This window comes from Camelina sativa, chromosome 11 (genome assembly GCF_000633955.1).
Source record: "Camelina sativa cultivar DH55 chromosome 11, Cs, whole genome shotgun sequence".
Lineage (NCBI taxonomy): Eukaryota > Viridiplantae > Streptophyta > Magnoliopsida > Brassicales > Brassicaceae > Camelina > Camelina sativa.
Window position 1 is genome coordinate 48,779,308 of NC_025695.1, and position 14,305 is coordinate 48,793,612.

Sequence of the window (14,305 nt, forward strand, 5' to 3'; positions counted from 1 at the left end):
AAAAAAAAAAAAAAAAAAAAAAAAAAAAAAAAAAAAAAAAAAAAAAAAAAAAAAAAAAAAAAAAAAAAAAAAAAAAAAAAAAAAACTGGTTTAATGAGTATTCAAAGATTTATTATATGAAATCTGAAAGTATATGTAATATTTTAGAAGAAACTTTTGTATACCAAGACAAAAAAAAGTATACAGATTTTTTAATTTTTTTAACATGCATGTAGTTTGAGTACATGACGATGAGTTCAGATTTCAAAGATAGCGCCTAATCAATCAAGACATGACCGATGAAGTCACAAACCATCTATCTTTGATCTCCTAACTTTGTAAGAAAATAAAGAAAACAATCCACATGTTAAATTTCCTATACGTTAAGCCTTCTAACAAAAAATAAAATTCGTATACATTGCACATTAATAAAGCATGTGAATCGCTATGGCTAGTAAAAATGAAACATATGCATTGCACTCAAAGCTTTAATAAAGCTTATAGGATAGGGATGGCGACGCTGTCTCAAAGACTCGAACTATTTTTAAAATTGCTATATATGTGACAAATTTGATATTCTAATATAAATTATAAATCCTGACTGATCATTCAAAATCAATATCCAGAATTAAAAATTAAGAATATATTATGCGTGCATTGTTTTGGACGTATTATAAACTTTTTTTTTTTTAAAACAATCGAAATTGACAAAAGATCACATAGTTTGGTATTTGATCCGGATACACGCAAACCACTTACATAATTTCATATTACAATTAGTGCCATATTTTTAGATTTATAACACTTTTGTTGTTCTTTTATAAAACTGAGGTGAATTAAGTGATATAAGTGGTTATTTCACTATCGATATTATATTTCAATTATAAAATAAAATTTCGTTAAGAGAGAATATATTTGCATAACATATAATGATTTCCCTCATAAACTATACCACATGATTTACTACTCGACATTTATTTACAAAAGAAATAGAGAAGATCACTCCTAGTAGTATATACTTCATATATGTTTCTTCGTTAGGTCTAAAACGATGCATATTATTATCTTATATTACGTTCTCTCATCATCGAAGGATATAGGCGATATTAAGTGATGTTTACTTAATTAGTGGTTGTTTTACTATCGAGCGATATTATATTTCATTTATAAAATAAAAATTAATAAAACGAGAAAGATTCATATAACATATGATTTCCCTCATAAACTACACCATATGAATATATGATATTTATACTAGACATTTATTTACAAAAGAAACGGAGAAGACTCCTAGCTATAGTATCTCATAAATATTTTGTTTAGGTCTAAAACGATGCATACTAGTTGTGTGTTTGTAATTGTAAATCTTAGATTACGTGGTCTCTCATCATCGAAGGATTTCGGTTGACCGTTACAACGGTACTATTAACACACGACCACGTAGCACACGTCGAGTTCTGTTGGATTTGACGCATGACCAAAGCTTGTCGTAAGTTCAAGAGCTTCTCGTGGAGAGCATGGTGTTCTAACCGTAGACGATAGTTTTCCATCTTTACATGTTCGCAATGGTACAAAACGTACCGGCGCCGGTTATCCAGTTCTCGGTTCTCGAATTTGAGCTGCTTAAGTTTGCTTCTCACATCTTCTAGGTGTTTTTGTTTCTTGATCCTCGACCGTTGAGCTGATTTTCGGTTTGATAATTTTCGTTTCTTTCGCCGATCGTCTTTATCCGAAGAGACAACGTTCGAACCAGTAGGGTTCTTCAAGGGTTGTTGATCTTTAAAACCCGGACTGGAATAGCGTTGGTTCTGAATTGGACTTGGGTTTGTTTTATCTAAACCGGGATTTACTTCAATGGGACTAACCGGTGAACTGAAGATGGAGAAATGATCGGATGTGTCCCATGGGTTGAATCCAGTTTCCCAAGCCGGTACTTGATTGGAAAGAACCGGTTCAGATGAAAGAACCGGAGAAATAGTAGACATAGTAATGGTTCTCAAAATTTAAACCGGAAGGAAAAAATTATTATTATCTCAAAAATTTACAAGTGAGAGAGGGTAGAAGGGGAAAAGGGAAAAATTGCATTGTAGGAGGTCGATATTTATATGGACGGACGGACTCATAACCGGAGGTTAGTTTCGCCATTATCTTATGAAAGTTCTTGTTTCCAGTGTTTGCTTATTTTACTTTTACATTGTTCCAGAAAATAAAATAAAGAGAGAGATAGAGTCAGAACATGTGTCAGTGCTTGTCGCTAGTGGCTCGTTGGTAGCATTCAAGCATGGGTCAGTGCTTGTGACTACGAGCTCGAGCGATCGAGCACATATACCAAACCAAAAAGAAAGAAAAAAAAAAAAAGTAAGAACATGTGTCATTATGGGATTAGAGGTAAGCTGAGCCGCCGGTCTTTATCATTCTCGGTCATTACGCACGTAATACTTTATTCCGAATATTCGGTTCCAAAATACTTGTAAAAAGTCGCAGACCAAACAAGAATGAAAAAAAAAAGCTTGTAAAAGTTGCAAATACTTAGTTAGTTATGTGATTTGTATGACAATTAGTGACGTATTGATGTGTGCTTTGACATATATAACATACACTACAAAATATGAAAAAAATGATCGACCCATCTGCCAGTAATAATAGATTTTTATGAGCGGATAAAACAAGTTTTGCTTTTGGTTTAGATAACAGCTTTTTCATAGTGGAAAATACATTTTTATCTTCTAGATTGTTTGAATGCCAATAAAACATTGAATTTAAAAATACCGAAGATTTAAATTTTGTTTGTCATCTTTAACTTAACCGAATAATTTGATAAATATAGAAGGGAATGAACGATTCCAAAATTGTGTTCATAGTGGTTAATGTGCGGAGCTGTAGTTGAAAACCATATTAACGAAATTAGTTCCTTAATTAAATTGATGTTGAGCTGCTACTCTATATTATCGCTCGCTTTCTTTTTTCTATTCATAGCCCAATTCAATTACTTCTTTAGAAATTGACAGCCATGTCGTTTATTCCTACTTTTATGAAATAATAATAATTATAACATAAAGTTGATTTTAGCACTTTTAAAAGTTTTTGACGGACGATATTGGTTCTTGACTTCTATTTAGACAAAATCATAAGAAAATAAAAATAATTTAACATGTTTTAATCTTTAATCCAGCATAATGAAAAGAAGGAAAAAAACTCATATGTAACATCATAACATGCATGAAACATGAAAATTATATGTTTCCGTTCATATAACTGTGAAACCGGTCCGTGTGATCACAGTATATATATATATAGTCGATTTGTTAATTATGGTATATCTTCTACGTTATTATAATATAGGCGTGATTTTGGAATAACAAACCTAAATTTTCTTTGAATAAAAAGGAAGAATATTATTGATGGAAGCTTTCTTAACGGCAAAGATCGCGTTCAAAGCTGCCCTACGTACCCGCAAACTGCAAAATTTTCAGAAAAAAGCATGACCGAAAATTTTCTACTTTATAGGCATCTTCATGTGCACATAACCTTAAAATATGTACAATATATATATATATATATATATATATCTTTTCACTATTATTAACTATTAAGTCATCAAAATTAATACATATTATTATTTTAAATGGTCACAAAGTTACAAATTAAAAAGTTAACAACTAAATTAGACCCTTAGCTTATTGACTCGCCTTCGACCAGTGTATATGCTCGTGACATTACATAACAAGAATTTGAAAAGAAAAAAAGAAAAAAAATAGCCAAGCTGTTCTGAAATTGGACGAAAACCTAAATCATATAATAGAGTAGAAGATAGGCCCATGTTTGATGGATCGGAGGCCTATAATATGTAGTCCACTGATGTTGTCTGATGATCAAATCTCTTAGATCTTGATTTACACAAGAAACAACATTACAAAAACAAAAGTCAATTGAAAGGAACTGAATAAGGCTTATAACCATATATGATGGTGCCAGTACGTGTGTGGATAGAACTAAATAATCTACATGTTATGTTTGAAACGAATCTTGTTTGCGGAGCCCTTTTTCCCTCTTTTATTGACCAGACTTTTTTGTTTTGTTCTGGAGAATGTGTTGTGGCACTGGCATGCCGCATGCGGGGAAGTGTTATTTTCTTTTTTCGCTAAGCTAGTAAATATCATATAAATGAAAGAGTTAGGTATTACAAGTTACCTAAGGTTTAATTCCTTGGCAAAAAAAAAGAAAAAACAAGGAAGAAAACAGAGTTATGCATAGACTACTCTCAAAGAATCCAATGGATCATCACATTTCGAAACTTTCTACGATGCCTCCTTGCATGGATAGAATAGTGATGGACGTGTAATACCTATCAGGGAAGTGTTATTTTCATTATGATGGACGCTTCTTAATTATTTGTATCAACCATTTTCTTAGAAAAGTGAACATGATTTCAGATAACTGTAGCTGATGATCATTCGTACTACATATCAAAGACTATTTCACAATGTAAATATATACATGGATGAAAACGTCAAACACAAAGCAGTATTTTATCTGTCTCTTTGCTCTTATTATAACTTTGATTACAAGGTATGCCACAGGCCGCATATAAAAAAGCTTAGGACCATTCAGACTTCACAGTATACATAAAACCATAAATTAAATATAACGACAAATTAGTAAACAGTATAAAAAGAGACATAGAATCCCCACTTATATTCACTTAACCAGATAAATTCAAAAAAAGAAAGAAAAATGTACCACAAGAAAATATGTAAATTAAAACCAAACTTCTTGTAGTTAACTTCACGTGAGAATATTGGGTGATTCTCAGTATACAGGTACATCCGCCACCAACTTCTTTTCAACATTAGGATAAAAATTTATTATATGACCAGCATATATTAATGTAAATAGAAAATAAGGTAAAAATATAGGTGAGTACTCCCCCATATTGATCAATTTCACAAGAACAGACTACTGATTACTTATAAGTTATAACCAACCAAAAACAGACTCTCGTTGGAAATTCTTTCTCTAGTCTACTTTTAAAATTTATTATACACAAATTTAAATAATAATATACATGTGCGTGTTCGGTATGGTAATGGTTTCATGACGTTCACTTACTCAAACTCAAAAGATTATATGGCTCACGTAGTTGTAGAACTTTTTATCTCATCTCATGTTTTCTCTATAAATACGCTTCAATTGCATAACTTTATTTAACTCTCATATATCTTCCTCTTCATCTTAATTTACTACCGCTCCTCTCCTCCTTCATAGTACGTATAACAAGAAATATTGTATAATACTTAGTCATACAAAGAAAATGGTTAAGTTCAGTACTTTCTTCATCATAGCTCTTCTTATCTGTTCCACGCTTACATACGCATCAGCCAGGCTCAATCCAACCTCCGTTTATCCGGAAGAAATCTCCATCAAGGTATATGATAGTGTTAATTAGTGTGTTTATCATTTGCGTATAGATAATGAACTAACTAAGAATATCCAATAACTGTATCCAACTTTTATTAAAGTTTTGAGGACTGATATGAGTTTCAGGTTCAGTTGAAGATTTTATAATCACCAAGATATAGTTTTTTTTTTAATCGAGACTAACATTTCCGTCACGTGCGTATATGTTATGTTATGAGCAGAAATTAGAACAAGGAGAGGAAAACTGTGAAGGTGTGGGAGAAGAAGAGTGCGTCTTGATACGAAGAACTTTAGTTGCTCACACTGATTACATCTACACTCAAAACCACAGTCCTTAAATATGATTACTTTGCTTCTGAACATATTGTTTGAATTAAATAATGATCAGTCGTCCATATAAATCCATATACATATCTATCTTCTTACTATTGCAATTTCTACGTTCTTAACGAAATTACAACACATATATACACTTGATTGTATCTTTGTCATGCGTATAAAGTAAATCAGTTATATTGAACTAAGTGTTTTTTCTTTCTTCGTTCATAAATCATAACAAAAGATTCGATAAATAGTTTAAGAGTCGTCTTGCAGACCACACAAGCAAATTAATTAGTCTCATCTCATGTCATTTGATTCCTATTTTGTTTTCAGTCTTAAATTAAAGAAGCTGACCTTTTTTTTTGTTTTTTTTTGCGAAAATTAAATCCCCTCATAGGTGATAGCACCAGTTTCTCATACCTCACTCACACGCATTTATAAAGATAATAAACGCATACCACCAGCTATATAATGACACAGCTGCATCTATAAATGTAAAATAGAGACATATATGCTCTGGGATTATGTGTGGATATTAAAAATATAACGACGAACTTCGCATTAACTCCCCAGGTCAATGACATAGACACAATTTATTCACCCATGAAATACTCAACTTTAAAAAAGAACTTGTTTTCTCAAAACATATGTTGAAGTTAAAAAATTTGTAAGGTTATACATAATTTGTTTTAGAGAATTTAATAGTACAAATACTATAAATTAAAGTCATGTATAGAGTTTTGGAAAGTGGTCAAAATCAGATCACAAGTTTTTAACTTATTTATAAAATGGAGAAAAACTTGAAAAAAGAAAACAAGAAGAAGAGTCGGGTGACAATTATGTATTTTGGTCCCGTCTCTTCTCTTTTTCCCTGTGTCTGAAAGTAAAGGGGCGTTGACAAAAAGAAAGATGGCTCTTTGATGGGCTAAAATGTTGGGCCAAGCCCATAATATAATTAGTTGGCATTGTCATAAACTCAAATCTGGAAACCCTTACTTATAGATTCGTCGCGAACGGCGGCTGACCGGAAGATCAGCTTGAGCGGCGGCGACTGTTATCGTTCTTTTGTAAAATGTTTCGAAGGAACAGGTTTCTGTCTTTACCGATGGTGATCGGAGCAGTTGTGTAAGTATTCATTTTTATTTTTATTTGGGCGATAGTCGAAATCTTGAATAGTTTCTTGAGTGAAGAAGATCTGGTTTTGCTTATTGGCTTTGTAGATTACTCCGTTTTCGAGTTAGTTATAAGAAATCGATCCGAGCATATATTATTCTAAAACATTGGTATAATTCGAGATAATTTTTTAGGATCGGACTTCAATTTAAGCATATCAGATTGGATTTGTGTGAAATTGTCTTAACCGAGATTAGTCAAATACCAAATTGTTAAATCTCCTGAAATTTGTTAACCTGAACAAAGTCATTAATTACTATTGTGAAGCAGAGATCAATATGAAAAGAGAGGTTGGTTTGTTTGTTGCTTTGCAGGATTGGTGTGGTTTCAGGGAAAGCTATATTTGGGCCTCCGCTTGATCAATACTGGAAGGAGAAGCTTGAAGGAGAAGAAGCTGTTGTTGCTGCAAAGGAAGCCGCCACTGAAAAGAGCTCTGATTCTTCTTAATCTCCATAAAATATTTTTGGGATGTTTGATGTAAATCTCCGACCTTAACTAAGAAGAGCTTGGACAAATGTTTGCAAGGAAGCACAATGTTTGTTTACTGTAGGAGGAGGCGATGCGATGCATACAAACAAAATGTAACAATGTAGTAAGTGCCTTGTATTTCACGTTTTTGCAAACTCAAAGAGAATAATAAAACCCTAAGAAGCACATCCTTCCTTAATCATTCTCACTTCTTCTTCTTCTTCTTCTTAAAGATGATATAAACACCATTCTAATTTGAACAATAGAATCCTAAAAATGGTGTAAACACCATTCTAACTTGGCAAATGTCAACCGACCACATGTCATAGTCTCATAGATTACTACCTAGTTAAAAATACAGAGTCTCTAATTTATAGTTTCGAACCAAGTTTAGTAAAATAAAAAAATTATGAAAGTTAAATAAGAAAACAATGTGTTAATATATATGGTACTAACCGACGTTATGATTAATTTTGTTAATAAAAATATTAACTGATTTCAAAGTTAATTTCTTCTGACAGGACATAAGTTGTATAAACCACTAGAAAGGTAAACTACAACTGGAGTGGCCTCTGTTTGTGTGTGTGGTCGGGCCACGTTTTGTGTAACCCACATAAACACCTCTGCATTTATGAATGTAAACAGATTTGTTTTATCTTTATTGTTCCAGCTGAAATCACAAATAAATGAGTTGTAAAAACATTTTTCAATCTTTATATTTTGTGAAAAATCACCTGAAATGGAAGACCGACACGTGGACAGCTTGATTCTTGCGATTTTGAAGAGGCGAGCTCAGAGTCCACCCATCTTGCCACGTGGCTTTATAGTGTTACATGTGGCAAATCTTGTGTTGGTTGCTAATACACCTCATCATCTTACAAAATTTTATATCTTTCTTTTTTATTATTATTGTTTTTAATATCTTTCTTCTTTTTTTATGAGTCTATCTTGATTTTCACTAATCATATTAATCTTTTACCATAAAATTTTTAACACTTGTAAGGTAAATGTGTCAGAATAAAAAAGTTTCTCATATAGCAAAGATTGATGGGATGCATTTGTCAAAAAGAAAAAGATGGGATGCATTTGACTAAAATAATAATGAAGCAGCATGTATCGGTTGTACATATATATAAGTTTAAAATTATTTTGTGCTCTCTCGTATCGTATGTACAAAAACATTTCATAGATATGATAAGTAGTAGTACATGAGATAGATACGATTTGGCTACAGTTTCGGCTTCTCTTTTTTTTCTCGTCCACCAACATAAACTAGTTCTCTCCTCTTTTGTAGCAGCAAAACAAATAAAATAAATTTTCGCAATATTTTCTATTAGAGAATCTCTCCTCTTTTAGGATTCTTCTTTCTATTGTATCAGAATCTCTCAACTCAGGTATCTCTCTCTCTGTTCGTTTTCTTATTCTTCTTCCTTCTTCGTCTTGAAATAAAAATACAAACCCTTTCTCTGTTGTTTTCAAGACGGATTCAGATTCAGATTCTCATAATAGTGTATGTGTTCCTGTGCTCAAATATTGATTTCTTCTTCAACTTTTTTTTTATTTTTCTTTTCCTGAATTTGCCAATATGCTCTGTTTCGTAATCCAAGTATTTTTCCCAATGCGACTTAATTTTTTAAGAAATTTCAAGCTGAGCTTAATCTTAATCTAACAAACCATAAGGACAGAATTCTCAAGTTATAATTTTGATTCAGAAAGGGAAAAAAACAGCTTAATTGTCTCAGATTTTTGTTTCATACGTTTTTTTTTTGTAAAATAATAATTTTAAGATATGGTTTAGATTTGATTCTGAACCGAAGGAATCGGCGATTTCTTCTTTATTTATCTTTTTTAACTTTAATGTTTTGATTACTCCTATAATTATATTTTTAACCTCGTTCACATCGTGGAAGTATATATATAACAAACAAATTTTGATACATTGCTCCTCTTCTTCCTCGACTAATTAAAACTTGTTTGTGTGGTGTATATAGGTAGGATTTGTGAGAGCTGATTAATAAGATGATGGAGATAGCTTATCAGCCTCGGATTGATTCCGAGATCGAATCACTAGTCGAGAGAATCAATCCTCCCAGGTAATTTCATACTTTATCATTCTACTTCTTGTTAATTTTTTTGTTATAGAGTTTATTGTAATCTTAATATTTGCTGGTTTTTTTGTGCACTAATTAGGGTTTGTGTAGACAACGACTCAGACCCAGAGTGCACACTTGTTAAGGTACATATATATTATAATACTAAACTCTGTATAAATTGCTTTATCATACTAGTTGATATAGATAATGACTAATTAGCGATAATTAATCATGTGGTTGATATATGTAGGTAGATAGCGCGAACAAGTACGGGATATTACTGGACATGGTTCAAGTTTTCGCTGATCTCGATCTCGTTATCTCCAAATCTTACATCTCATCCGACGGTGAATGGTTCATGGATGGTAAGTCGTCATCGTCATCAATTTCACATGTCATCATTGGTGGACCACATATATATTATCACATCTGCAAATTTCTCTTTGTTAGTGTTTCACGTGACGGACCAACTCGGGAATAAGCTCACAGACCGAAGCCTTATTCTCTACATTCAACAGGTGTGACATAAAAAAAAAAAATCATTAGTAAAATACACCTTATAAAAAATCATTGACTTGATTTAATTTTGACTAACTCTTAAAATATAAACAGTCTCGTTTAAAGTTTTTTTGTTTGATGTTGTTGGACGTATCTAATTTACCTCAACAACACAACCAATATAAGTGTGTATGTTTTTGTTGTTTTCAGGCAATATGTTCTAGTAGAACGGGAGGTATAACAAAGGAGATGCAAAGTAATCTAAAACGTGAGGTGCAACAGCGCCACGTGTGTACAGAGCATACGGCGTTTGAGATAACCGGAATAAACAGACCGGGTCTACTGTCCGAAATCTCTGCCGTACTTTCCGACATTGGATGTCACGTGACAGCCGCTGTTGCATGGACCCACCACGAGCGAGCGGCCATGGTGATTTATCTAGAAGATGGGTTTAACGGTGGGCCTATTATTGACCCGATAAGAAAGGCCCAAGTAAAAGATCATCTGGATACCGTCATGGAAGCCCATCATATAGTCGGCGATGAGTCTCGCGTCGTCGTGAGGATCGTCGAGGCTAAAGGAGCTCCGGTCGGGTGGGCTCACACTGAGAGACGACTTCATGAGCTAATGTACGCCGAAGGAGACTATGAGAGCTGCTCCGATTGCGATTGCTTCAGTGGTGACAGGTGCGTTTGCGTTTATACCAAGTACTAATCACCAAATTAAGCTTCGTCGGTTTCGATACATGATGATGTTACCTTGAATGTGACAGGTGCGATGCTTTGTGGAGAGGAAGATGCGAGAGGATACATGTAGCGATCGAGGCATGTAATGGTTATTCCATGGTGAACGTTAAGTGTAGAGACAGGCCAAAACTACTTTTCGACACGGTGTGTGCTTTAAAAGAGTTACAATTCGTAGTGTTTCACGCGGTCGCCGGAGCTAAAGGGTCCACGGCGGAGCAAGAATATTTCATAAGGAAGAAGAATGGTTGCACGTTAGAAACGGAGGTGCAAAGAGAGAGACTAAGACATTGTTTGGTTGCTGCGATTTCGAGACGGGCTTCACGAGGTTTGAAACTTGAGATTCGGACGGAGAACAAGATGGGTTTGTTGTCGGAAGTGACCAGAGTTGTGAGAGAGAACGGTTTGTCGATAACGAGAGCTGAGATGAGTACTCAAGGTGATATTGCGGTTGGTTCGTTTTATGTTACGGATGTGAATGGTGGTGAGACGGATCCAAACGCGGTCGAAGCGGTTGTACGAGAACTGGGTGGAGCGGTTGTGTCAGCGGTTAAAGCGGTTGGGATGATGCCAATGAGGATGGGTTCAACGAGTGATAGTGTGGAGCTGCGAGACAAAACTAAGTCGTCGATTGGGAGAATGATTTGGTCTAAATTAGAGAGGTTATCATCGTCGATAAAATCGTTGTGACGTGTTTTTTAATTAGTTTCTCTCTCGTTTTCGTGATTATCATTGTAAATATAGCTCTGATTTAGAGGAATGTTTGCAGACTATGAAATGAAAAATTCGTAAACTTAGTTTAAGTCTTTTAGATGTGAATTTGTGAAGATTCATTCGATCATAACTGTGACATTCTTTTGTTCTTAGAGCATCCACCGGGGCATTCTTTTGTTCTTCGAGCATCCACCATTCCATCTCAGTATTGCGGTTTGGTTTTTTTAACTAATTTGAATTTGATGAACTTGGACAATTTTAGTTGGTTTACTTACACAGTAAAAATAAAAGAAAATACAATACTAATAAAAAAGGTCAATGCAAGGGGTATTATCGGAAAACTAAAAATTTGAAAGAAATTGAGAGAGCTTTTTAATAAAACCCTAACTAATTGCGACGGACGTCGATAGAGCAGAGAGAGAGAGGCAGAGCAGCCGTTAGAATTAAGAGCACACACTCTCTCGATTCCGATTTTAAAGAAACCATACCTACCTCTATTTGTTAATCCCACTGTTGGGTTTTTTGGGTTTCGCTTTTGATTTGACAACAAATATGGCGGATTTGGATTTGGATTTGGAGCAGCAGAAGAAGAGTAGAAAAAGAGAAAGAGATGAAGCGAAGAAGAAGATACTAAAGAAGCTAGCAATTAAGCAAGAGAAGGAATCGATCTTAATCCACGACGAACCGAATCAGAAGAAGAAGAATAAGAAGAACAAGGATGTGAATGTTGTGAAGTCAAAAGAAGAAGAAGAAGAAGAAGACAATGGCCAAGAGGAAGAAGAAGAAGAAGAAGAAGAAGAAGAAGAAGAAGAAGAAGAAAAAGGGGAGGAAACTAGTGGGAATGGTATAATGACTGGTGAAACGTTCGAGTCATTGAATTTATCTGATAAAACTTTAAAATCTATCAAAGAGCTGGGCTTCAAATTCTTGACTGAGGTTACAACCAATTTCGAATTCAATATGAATGTTTTCTTCTTTTAAGAACAATGATGATGATGATTCAAATTTGTATACTTTTTTGCAGATACAAGCTAAAGCAATTCCACCATTGATGCAAGGAGAAGATTTGCTTGGAGCTGCCAGGACTGGTTCTGGTAAAACCTTAGCTTTTCTTATTCCTGCTATTGAGCTTCTTTACAATGTCAGCTTTACTCCTCGCAACGGTACTGGTGTTATCATCATTTGCCCAACTAGAGAGCTTGCTATTCAGGTCCTTCATTTCTCTCTCACTCCTTTTCTTGATATATCATTTTACCCCATTGTGATGAATGATGAATGATACTCATCATTCATCATTTATGTTTCAGTCTTTTTTAGTAGCCAAAGAGCTTCTCAAGTATCATTCACAGACTGTGGGAAAGGTTATTGGCGGTGAGAACAGAAAGAAAGAAACTGAGATTCTTGTCAAAGGTGTTAATTTGTTAGTAGCTACCCCTGGTAGACTTCTTGACCACCTTCAAAACACTAATGGTTTTGTATTCAAGAACTTGAAGGTTGTTAACTAACCACAGAATTCTGATTTCTATTTTCTTTGCTACTGGTATCGTCATTGGTTTTGCTTTATTGCAATTTCTTATTCTGTGTTACATTGCAGTATCTTGTAATGGATGAGGCTGATAGGATCTTGGAACAGAACTTTGAAGAAGACCTGAAGAAGATTATCAAGATTTTACCAATGGTAGTATTTTTGGGGCTTGCATAGGTATTCTTGTTTTAAAGTTTACCATATATACTAGAGATATAAACCGTCTTTTGTATTATTGCTGCAGACAAGGCAGACGTCCCTGTTTTCGGCCACACAGACTTCCCAGGTTTGTTTACCAATCAATATAGTTTTGTCACTTGTTTCTTATTAGTGTCAGTTTAATTAACTTAGTGGAATTCAATTAAACTATCAGGTTAAGGATCTGGCTCGGGTGTCACTTAAAGAACATGAACATGTTTATATCGATGTGGATGAAGGACGAAAAGAGGTAACAATCAACACAACTTATGTTATTATCTTTACTCACATTTTACTTTATTACCGAAACAAGCCTTTTTCATTTTGTGGAAACTGGAAACTGTAGGTTACAAATGAAGGCTTGGAGCAAGGTTATTGTGTTGTGCCAAGTGCTAAGCGATTAATTTTTTTACTGACCTTCTTGAAGAGGTTCCTTGGGAAAAAGAAAATCATGGTGTTTTTCTCTACATGCAAATCGACAAAGTTCCATGCGGAACTCTTTCGATATATCAAATTAGATTGCCTTGAAATCCGTAGAGGGATGGACCAGACCAAACGAAGCTCAATATTTTTCCAATTTAATAAAGCGGAAACGGGTATTCTGTTGTGTACTGATGTTGCTTCCCGTGGTCTTGATATTCCCCATGTGGTATGCTTCCTCCACATTCTGAACTTTGAAAATGTCTGAATTGGTTGTTGATCTTTAATCAAATCTCTGTGATTATTGTGTGCTTTGTATAGGACTGGATTGTGCAGTATGATCCCCCTGAAGACGCTAAGGTCTGTTTTAGTTTTTTGGCAAATGCGTGTGAAAATTAGTGTTAACAAATCACTCATTGTCTGAAATGTTACTCTCTTATTATCTAGACGTATATTCATAGAGTTGGTAGAACCGCTCGTGGTGAAGGAGCAAAAGGAAAGGCTCTGCTTGTCTTAACTCCAAATGAGTTGCAATTTATTTGGCATCTCAAGGTAATTGTTTTCATTCAATAAAATTGTAAAAATTTGAGAAATTTTGATTAAAGAATCAACATATTGTTTTTTGCAGGCGGAAAAAATTCCCGTTGAGCAACATGAATTTGAAGAAGGGAAATTGCTCAATGTGAAATCTTTTCTGGTAAAATATTTTTGCTCTTTCTTAAAAGGTTTACTACACTGACGAGACAAAAAGTTTA

At 34.1% G+C, this 14,305-nt stretch overlaps 3 protein-coding genes across 5 annotated transcripts; all 3 read left to right on the plus strand.

The window, feature by feature from the left end:
* On the plus strand, positions 5,064 to 7,567 carry LOC104727250 (phytosulfokines 5-like). 2 transcript variants are annotated; one of them, XR_002033929.1, is made up of 3 exons: positions 5,064 to 5,404; positions 5,619 to 6,843; positions 7,206 to 7,567. XR_002033929.1 is itself a non-coding variant. In XM_010446307.2 (2 exons), the coding sequence occupies exons 1-2, from the start codon at positions 5,291 to 5,293 to the stop codon at positions 5,733 to 5,735; spliced, it is 231 nt and encodes a 76-aa protein (XP_010444609.1). In that variant the 5' UTR covers positions 5,072 to 5,290; the 3' UTR covers positions 5,736 to 5,931. The 2 variants fall into 2 exon arrangements, 1 of the variants encoding a protein (XP_010444609.1); XM_010446307.2 differs by lacking the exon at positions 7,206 to 7,567 and having other exon boundaries at positions 5,072 to 5,404; positions 5,619 to 5,931.
* On the plus strand, positions 8,496 to 11,504 carry LOC104727252 (ACT domain-containing protein ACR1). Of its 2 annotated transcripts, none has more exons than XM_010446308.1 (7): positions 8,496 to 8,753; positions 9,351 to 9,452; positions 9,550 to 9,595; positions 9,703 to 9,817; positions 9,903 to 9,970; positions 10,161 to 10,636; positions 10,723 to 11,504. In XM_010446308.1, exons 2-7 carry the CDS (start codon positions 9,379 to 9,381, stop codon positions 11,381 to 11,383), a joined length of 1,440 nt encoding a protein of 479 aa, XP_010444610.1. In that variant the 5' UTR covers positions 8,496 to 8,753; positions 9,351 to 9,378; the 3' UTR covers positions 11,384 to 11,504. The 2 variants fall into 2 exon arrangements, with proteins under 2 accessions (XP_010444610.1, XP_010444611.1); XM_010446309.2 differs by lacking the exon at positions 8,496 to 8,753 and adding an exon at positions 8,780 to 8,869.
* On the plus strand, positions 11,799 to 14,289 carry LOC104729083 (DEAD-box ATP-dependent RNA helicase 27-like). The gene is made up of 10 exons (XM_010447976.2): positions 11,799 to 12,343; positions 12,432 to 12,617; positions 12,715 to 12,900; positions 13,002 to 13,085; positions 13,177 to 13,218; positions 13,306 to 13,380; positions 13,477 to 13,779; positions 13,872 to 13,910; positions 13,998 to 14,102; positions 14,179 to 14,289. The coding sequence occupies exons 1-10, from the start codon at positions 11,960 to 11,962 to the stop codon at positions 14,287 to 14,289; spliced, it is 1,515 nt and encodes a 504-aa protein (XP_010446278.1). The 5' UTR covers positions 11,799 to 11,959.